The sequence below is a fragment of the Setaria italica genome, chromosome V (genome assembly GCF_000263155.2).
Source record: "Setaria italica strain Yugu1 chromosome V, Setaria_italica_v2.0, whole genome shotgun sequence".
Taxonomy (NCBI): domain Eukaryota; kingdom Viridiplantae; phylum Streptophyta; class Magnoliopsida; order Poales; family Poaceae; genus Setaria; species Setaria italica.
The window spans coordinates 14,918,831-14,927,661 of NC_028454.1; the positions used below are offsets into that span (position 1 = coordinate 14,918,831).

An 8,831-nucleotide genomic window follows, 5' to 3' on the forward strand; every position below is an offset into this window, starting at 1 on the left:
ATTAGTTTTGTCATTAGTCGATACATAAGCCTGCTAAATAGTATCTATACATTCGATATGACAGGAATGTTAGGAGCTCCTAAAGATCCATGCCTTCTTCCAGTCATTCGGACTGAGTAGTTCCTCTCCACGCAGGTCTCCACACACAGATAGGTTTTGTGAATAGTCTACGTTTAATACTCCTAATTAGTATCTAAATATTCGATATGACGGTGCTAAAAATAAGTTAGCGGAACTAAACAGGACCTCATATAAAACCTATCACACATCAATTCGGACATCTTTCAAGGGTACATGCGCAAAAAAAGAAAAAAAAAGTGGCTAGGCCGGAGCCGCAGCCCGCAGCTGCCCGCAGTCCAATTCCAACGTGACCCAATTCGGCAATTCCTTCACCGCTGCCAAAGTCTACTGCCATTCCTACCCCCTCCTAACCCCGCGTCGCCACGAGCTCGCCGCGCCGGTGAAGGAGGGGGACCTCACCGGAGCAGAGGCCATGGCCCCCCCGCAGCCAGCCAGGGGCGGCGCCATCAATATCGAGGCGTGCGCTCGGCCGATCGCCGTCGACAACCGCATCAGCCTCCCCTACTACTTCCGGATCGCGGGCAGTCTTCTCCGGCAGGTTCAACCCTAGCCGCCCCTTCGGAACCTTGCGTGGGGGATCGCTCCTGCCCCCTCTAGATCTCGCTTTCTGTCGCTTTAGTATTAGCTGCGTGGTTGTTTTATTGTCGATTGGACACGATTCTCTTCGATTGGTTTGGGCGATGCGAACGAATTGGGGGTTGTTGTTGTTACCATGTTAATGCGAGTGCTATTAAGTTTGGAATTAAATTGTGTTGAATTTCTATGCTCTGATGTTGTCGGCGCAGGCTAATATATATCGGAACGAGAAGAACATCCTCGACCTGTATGTCATCCTGCTGAGATACTCGAGGTGGGCTGGGCACTCAATCATTTGATACTCGCATCTTGGTACTGTGATTGGTTGTTACACCTGAAACTTGATTGGCTGCAGCTTATTGTGTGAGACGATACCGAAGCATCGCGATTTCCTTGCCTTCAAGTTGAGAGAAAAGGCGTTCTATGATGTAAGTCCTCTCTTTTCATTATTAGATATGACATCTCTGGCCAGAAATCACTCTTGAGCAACATAATCTTTTCAGATCCCAACTGAGCATGTAAAACCTTTTGCCAATGACTTTTTTGGCCTTATTTAATTCATCTCTGAACTCCATATTTTTTCCAGATTTTTATCTAAATGAATGAGCTTTTGTTGCAGAAACTTAATGATGTTATCATAGAGCTTGAGTCATTGAAGCCAGTTGTGCAGCGGCAGGTTGCCGAGCATAACAGAGGAGGTACTGTGGAATCAAATACTAATAGTCTAAATGGTACCTATGCTACATCTCGTAGGATAGAGCAGCATACCCCAAGCTTGTATACTCCACAGGTATGCATTGCATCACATTGCATTTCCTAGCCTGTAATATCGTGAAGCATTCTGAGAAGAAGAGATGGAGAATGCGTACTTTCGTAGTTTCATATTCTCATGTGCTATACTTATGTTGTAAGTTTTCATCCTTTTTCTTCTTCAGCCATTTGTAGGTAGCGCTAATGGAGCACTGCAAAAATCCTTCCATGTCGGGAGACAAGTGCCATCATTACCAAGTGTCCAACCTGATAAGCAGATTCAGAAACAGTATGTATACCTTTTGGTCATTTAGTTATTTTCTGATCTAACAGTTAGCCACCACTTAGGTAAAACTGTAAAAGGAGGATTAGGTGACATGTTAGTTATCGAACAAAGGCAATGTAGTAGCTTGATGATTTTTAAGCAGGAAGGTAGGCTTATAGGGATTAGGGAACACATGGTCCTAGAGTAACTTAATTTCAAGGGTGGTTATTTCAGAGGAACTTTGCAGGAAACAAAGCATGCTGTTTGAAAATCTTTGATTTTTTTTCATTGCAAACAAACACGGCCATATTATCCAATCAGTTGGTTTTATCTATCTGTTCAGAATTTACTACAATCAGATAAATGAATATAAACCTCTTTAAACATCTTGGGTTCACACACTTTATATTTGTAAATTAGAGAAACAACATTCTAGCGAGAGGAAAAATACCAAGAGGCTTACAAAATCAGTGTTTTTTGCAGAGGCCAACAACTTATGTAGTTAAGTGCTTTGGCAGAATGATAATTAAGCTATTCCTTCTATTTCCTTTACTCTGACTTCTATTTTCCTTTACTTCTCTAGATATTGTTCTTATCCAGTGTGCTTTCTGTAGATAAAAAATGTGCTATCCTTTCCCAGATGTACCAGTGGTCATTTGTGTTAGATAGCTGTATCTTTGATCTTTTTCTTCTTTTGGTGGTTTTATGCACTGAACCTTCTTTTTTTTTTCTGTCTAAACTATGCAGATTTATGAATCTGCCTTATCCAAGTGAAGAAACACTAGCTAGGCACTCCATATTAGGACCTAATGGTCTTCATGGCCGATGGAATGGGCCTGTTACTGGAATTAAGGTATGATTCTTTTACTTGTGTCGTCTTAATGTGTTTGGCTGAGAATTTGACCACAAGCAAGCATTATCTAATGTTTCTCTACCATTCTTTACAGGTTCAATATCCAAGCAATTTTGAATTAACACAAAGTGACATGACAAGGTGATAATTCATTACTTACATTTGTAGAAGTATTCTTTTCCATCGCTCTCTTTTTGTTGCAAACAGTTCTTGTAATTCCTTTTATTTTGAAAACTGAGATCCCTTTCTTTCAAGTTGTTCTACACTTCTACCTCCACTCAACTATGGCCCTAATTGGGATATTTTTAGGACCTGGACTGTTTCCTGTAAAATTCTTACGTTCTAAACATACATGGTGTGCTTTCTCAGCATGTAAAAAGTTACAGGAAAACCAAAATAATCCAACTGTTATAGAAACTAGTACAGAACAGTTTATGTTAAAATCAATTGACACGGAGAATTTCCAATTTTTTAGTTAGTTGTTTTACAAATTTCTTAAGTAATTTTAAAGGCGATGTTCTGTATCAATGTAGAGCCATCTGAACAGGTATTGATTAGGTTGCTTGACTGGATATAGTTTTTAAAGAGGACAATCAACCTAGTTGAAAGAGAAACTTAACCTTACACATGAGATTAGACTAGAAGATCGAGGCACATGAAAATGATCGTAGGAGGCACTACAAGAGGAAATTAGCCATACAGCTATGCCATTTCCTTTTGTTTGACATTATCGTTCTTTCTTCTGCAGTTTAGTACCATCCATCTCGAACCAAGATGGTTCAAATGGTCCCGGTACTGCACCTCCAGATAGCTCCACAAATGACAATGAGGATATGAAATCTGTTCTCTCTCTTGATGATGGTCGGTGGTCTGTACCAGCAGAAAAACGAACCCCACTTCCTTCTGCTAGTTTGGAAGAAGAGTTGTTCCAATTGAATATCAAACAGCCTTCTCCTCCTCCAGTCCTGGCAGAGGTACAGAGACCAATTTCTCCATCAAGCGTTGCTGATCCAACACCAGGACTTCCGACCTCCGGAACTGCCCGTTTTCAGAACTTGCATGTTGTAAGTTCAAAATTTATATTTTCCTTTTAAAATCATTGTATTGTTTGGGTTTACTCTATACCAATCACATCGTGTTTCTTACATCTGTATTTCATCTGTAGCAAGTTCTTCCATCAGCATTCACGTCAAATTCATGTGCTCTTTTGACTTATTTTTATTGTTTATTTCAATTTACATTGTTGTTAGCCGATCAAGTTGATGGAGTGCTTTCTAAGGGTTGCTGAATCAAACACCAAAAGAAGCTTAGAAACTTGTGGGGTTCTTGCTGGTACCCTGGTACGCACATTGCTTATAGGAAATGAGAACGGTGGTTTGGCTGAATTTCTAACGCTAATTGTATTTTCATGTAGAAAAAAAGAACTTTTTATGTGACAACCTTAATTATTCCAAAGCAGAAATCAACATCTAATACGGTAAGCTGTTCGTTTTTACTTCCGTTTTATCTTGGTCGTCCTTGTTGTATCTCCATTTGTTTTATGCAAGTTGCTAGCATGTGTAATAAACATAGTACTGAATGGCATGGCTTTTCGTTTTCCAGTGTGAAGCTACGAATGAAGAAGAACTATTTGAAGTTCAGGACACGGGCTCACTTTTCACTCTTGGTTGGATTCATGTGAGTTCAATTTAACTTGGACATTTTCGTATGGTTGCTCAAGTCAATAAGGTCAATGCTGTCTGCCTGTATGTCTGCATCCTCCTGAAAGGAAAAAAAAAAGGGGAAAGGTTACATGTACCACACTCGATATACCTAAATAAAAACTAGTAAACTAGTGAATGAAAGCTGCTTCTCTGCCTTTTGTAAGTGCAAAAATCTCTGCTTAAGCATGGGAAGTGCTTAACAAATGTGGATACTAGGATACCAAAATCTTTAGCTTGCATTGACCTGTCACAGTTGGATATGGATAGTCGGATGCCTTAGAGAAAGATTATTTATATATGCCTATGGTTTTCATTCCTGCCAAACTTGGGACTAAAAGGCTTTGTTGTTATTGTTGTATTGTTTCCATTACTGCTATCATGGCTGCGAGTCTCGTTATGCATATTGAGTAGTGCATGATGCAGTGCTTTGTTTTATCTTTCTGGTGCTATAGTACAGAAGAATTTAACCAGCATTTAACATGTCTCGTCATGCACTTCTGCATATTTATGTTATAAATGTGGCTGGTTTTAATGTGGGTATCAAGGCCCTGTTTGGATGCAAAGTATTTTGGCATAGAAAAATACTATGGTTTTGGAAAGTGGAGTGTTTGGATGCTATACAATCTTTGTAGTTTTGAAAACCATGGTTTTGATAAAACTGTAGTCTTTTTGGAGTTTTTAAAACTCCACTCCATACCACTTTTTTCTAAACCGTGGTTTTGCACATCTCTGCTTCAAAACCTAAGTTTCTTGATACTATGGTTTATCAAAACTACAATATCCAAACAGGCCCTAAATATTCTTCCAAACTTCCAGGAGTCATTAATCTCTATCAAATGTTATGGGGTGTTTAATGTTTTTGTAACTAGAAAGAGTCTATGTTGACTGATTGCTTTCCACTATACAAGAGAATATTACATTCCTTGATATATTCCTTTTAATTTTCCAGACACATCCAACACAGTCCTGCTTCCTGTCTTCCATTGATCTCCACAATCATTATTCTTATCAGGTAATGCTGGCAGACTGAATCTCACAATATTTTACTGCTTATTTGGTGGCACAGTTCTGTGGTTACATTAGAGCAATTGGTTTCTGTGTTGCTCTTAGCACTTGATCATTTGAGCTGTAACTGTTTGCTTATTGGTTAAATGTGGAAAACTTAATTCTTGCTATTGTGAAGATGTTCTCCAATACTAATACATGTTCTCGATTCATTTTTCATAGTTCCAGATCAATGATCAATTAGGTTTGATTCATCTGTTCATCCTTGCTTATTCTGTGTTAGGGATACTTCATGACTGGTCATAAATTTCTATCTGTTTGATCCTTTCCTGGAATGCTACACAAAGATTAGACTTGGTAAAATGTTTTGTAATAGTTTAATTTTGATATCTTTCTTATGTGTTCAATAGTCAGTGTGCCCTCCCATGAAAAAATCAATAGTGGCTAATTTGCTTACGATTATTGGCTGATCAAATTGAAAGTATTTAATGTTTAATTTGATCATGCTATTTACATTTTTTTTGTGTCGATAGGTCATGCTACCTGAAGCAATTGCAATAGTTATGGCACCTACTGACACAACAAGGTATATGTCCCATCTATGCTTTTGCCATCCATTTCTTTCATTTGAAATTCTACACTTTTGTTGAGTTAACTGACTTTTGTGTTGCTTGGATGCTTGATGGCTCGCGTTACCCTACCTCTAGTTTGTCCGCCTTGTAGCGTTGGAAGACATCTGACTAATCATGGTTATGTATTTGTTTTTGTTTGATCAGAAAACATGGTATATTTCACCTCACGGATCCAGGTGGTATGGGTGTGATCCATGATTGTCAAGAGAGAGGTTTCCATCCACATAAGGCACCTCTAGATGGCTCGCCAATCTATGAGCAGTGCTCCCACGTCTACATGGACACTGATATAAAGTTTGATATGATTGATCTCCGAGAACGATGACAAAGCTCAACTTCATTTGGTATATTTGGAGTCTATACTTCTGGCAGTTCAACAAATAGCTGCCTTATTTTTTTTAGTTGTGCTTAAGAATTGCGAATTCTTATGTAAGCAGTTGTACATAGCTGTTGCATTGTACAGAGAAAAAATTGAATTAATGATATGATTGGTAACCTTCGAGGTCATTGAGGCTTTGTTGTAATTCATCCCTTTAACCTTGCAAGGCACACGATCACGTGACAAGATGAGGAAGTGCTGTACTTCATTTTCATGCCATGCCTTGCCTTCGGTACATTGCTGAATCTTTGACCTTAATATTATGAATGCATCGATTGTTTAAGCTATATTTTTTGTACTGAGACATTTGGTTCACTTGTTATTTGCGAAGGATGATATTAATGGATGCTGTGTGTGCGGTTTTTCTCTCTTTCGCTTTCTTACGTGTGGCCTGAAAGGATGCCCCTTGAGATAAAAACGTCGCGTCCACTACTGAAAGTTGGGACGTTGCAGGCTTACAGTCTAGTAGACGTAACCGTTTTCCTTATTTCACTTGCGTGTTCAGAGAAACCTAGGATATATGTAGGTTTCAGATTTCCTGCTTTTACAATCTCCAATTGACGAATCCTGCGGACAAGCTTTTGCTCCTTATTGGGCCACGTCATCCCTATTTAACAACCATCGGATCCCGCTGCAGAGCTTGATCGAGCCGTCCGTCTCGAGCTCGGTGTCTTTCGCGAGCGCTAGAATTTCGCGACGCTTGGGGTGTGATTGGTTGGTTGCACGTACCCGGAACCGGGCTCCCGGCGTGCAACTAAGGCCTGATTGGTTACCTGAGCCTTTCGCTGGGCTTGGTTCGTCGAGTGCAAAAAACACCCTGGGAGCCTGGCTCCCGTGGTGCAGCCGATTCGACCTTCTCCCCAGAGCCAGGCTCCGCGGGTGCGGCGGCGCGTGCAAGGCGAGCGCGTGGCGGGCGAAAAAGCTTCCGCGCGTGCACGCGGGAAGCTTTGGCGCCTTCGCTAGGGTTACCGGGCGATTTCGCGCCATTCCGCGGGCATAAATGTCGACCCTGACCCTTCCCCTTCCCTCTTGCGCAGATTTGTTCCTCCACCGGCAGCTCGCAGGTTAGGGTTCGACCCTTGTCCCCTGTCGTTGTTGTTTCTGATCTCCGGAGGCCTGATCTACCACCCCCATGTCTTTTTTTTGTTTCGCAGGTTGGAGTTGTTGACGGATCTGTTAGGCAAGGCAAGTTTTTTTTGCATCCTTTGTTCGGATTTCGTCAAAACCGTAACCCTAGGGTTCGATGATCCCACTGACCGGTGCTTTTCTTATGTGACACACGCAGGCCCCCACTGGATCTGAGTTCTTCGGTTGTTCCTAGGTATGATTCTTGAGTTGAAGGACCCGATCTGATTTCTTTACTGGTTCGTATGTGCGTTTTTGAAGTTTCCCCACCCGATCTGAGATACTAGGTTCGGTTCTTAGTGATTTATAATTTTTTTGGTTGCTAGGTTTCCCGATCAGACCCCCCTCCTCCGGACGCCACTGATCTGTTCGTGGTTCGGTTGCGGAGCTGAGTTCCCCGTCCTCTCACACGTTGTTCTCCCTGTTCCTATTTTTGCGGTAAAATATCCTAGCCCTTGCCCCTCTTCGCATGCTATCCTAAAACCATGTTGTCGATGGTTAATAGGTGGTTGAAATGATTGGTACCAGTGTTGTTTGATATGTGAGCATACTCTGAGCACACTTGTTCATGATGTTGATGCGTGTATATGGATATGAGCATATTTTCCATGTGAATGATATGTTTTTAGATTGGTCTGAGCATTGTTGTTCATGTCAATGATGTCTTTATGTTGATCTTATTATTGTTGTCCATGTCACTCATGTCTTACAATAGTGATCTGAGGCATGTTCTCTGCTGTCAGTGATGTTTTCATATATTGATCTGAGCCTTGTTGTCCATGTCAATGATGTGTTTAGATGTTGATCTCAGCCTTGTTGTCCATGCCTGTGATGTGTTAACATATTGATCTGAGCTTCTGTTGTCCATGCCAGTGATGTTTATACATTTATGTGAGCTTCTGTTGTCCATGCCAGTGATGTGTTTATATGTTGATCTGAGGTTCTGTTGCCCATGTCAGTGACCCTTGTTTTGCATGTTATTCATATAGATGGCTCTTGAAGACAAGAGGCGCATGCTTATTATTCATGCAGCTGCTCTAGTGGCTGCCATGTATGCATTCTTCCTGAATAGGCTTAGGCTGGCTAAACCCTCACGTCCTCAGATTAGTTATGCCCCAATGAGTGCTATGGATGAGGAAAGGCAAAAAAATTTGGACATAATTTATAACTGTAATGATGTAGAGTGTGTAAACATGCTTCGCATGAGAAGAGCCCCTTTCTTTAGGCTATGTAATTTGCTTAGGGGCAGGGACTTGCTTAGAGATACCATACATAGCAGTGTAGAAGAGCAAGTTGCTATGTTTCTCCATGTTGTTGGGTATAACCAAAGGTTTAGATTATCCATCAAAGTTGGAGGAGATCTGTAGAGACAGTAAGTAGACATTTCAAAGAGGTGTTGTATGCAATTGGTGAACTTAGGCATGAGATGATTAAGGCTCCATCAACTGAGACACCTCTAATC

General features: G+C 40.9%; 1 protein-coding gene across 1 annotated transcript; it reads left to right on the forward strand.

Moving 5' to 3' along the window:
- Window positions 1-341: 341 nt before the first annotated feature.
- Window positions 342-6,531, forward strand: LOC101770439 (AMSH-like ubiquitin thioesterase 3). Its single transcript, XM_004968638.4, has 14 exons — window positions 342-619; window positions 867-931; window positions 1,013-1,085; window positions 1,277-1,447; window positions 1,593-1,696; window positions 2,420-2,525; window positions 2,620-2,666; window positions 3,274-3,589; window positions 3,776-3,865; window positions 3,940-4,002; window positions 4,128-4,202; window positions 5,178-5,240; window positions 5,767-5,819; window positions 6,010-6,531. The coding sequence occupies exons 1-14, from the start codon at window positions 494-496 to the stop codon at window positions 6,188-6,190; spliced, it is 1,533 nt and encodes a 510-aa protein (XP_004968695.1). The 5' UTR covers window positions 342-493; the 3' UTR covers window positions 6,191-6,531.
- Window positions 6,532-8,831: the final 2,300 nt, after the last annotated feature.

What these genes read in the sequence shown, in the direction of transcription:
- LOC101770439 (XM_004968638.4), top strand. Translation starts at nt 494, where the DNA reads ATGGCCCCCCCGCAGCCAGCCAGGGGCGGCGCCATCAATATCGAGGCG. An exon ending in TCACTCTTGGTTGGATTCAT is followed by an intron (nt 4,203 to 5,177) that starts GTGAGTTCAATT and finishes TTAATTTTCCAG; the next exon opens with ACACATCCAACACAGTCCTG. An exon ending in ACAATCATTATTCTTATCAG is followed by an intron (nt 5,241 to 5,766) that starts GTAATGCTGGCA and finishes TTGTGTCGATAG; the next exon opens with GTCATGCTACCTGAAGCAAT.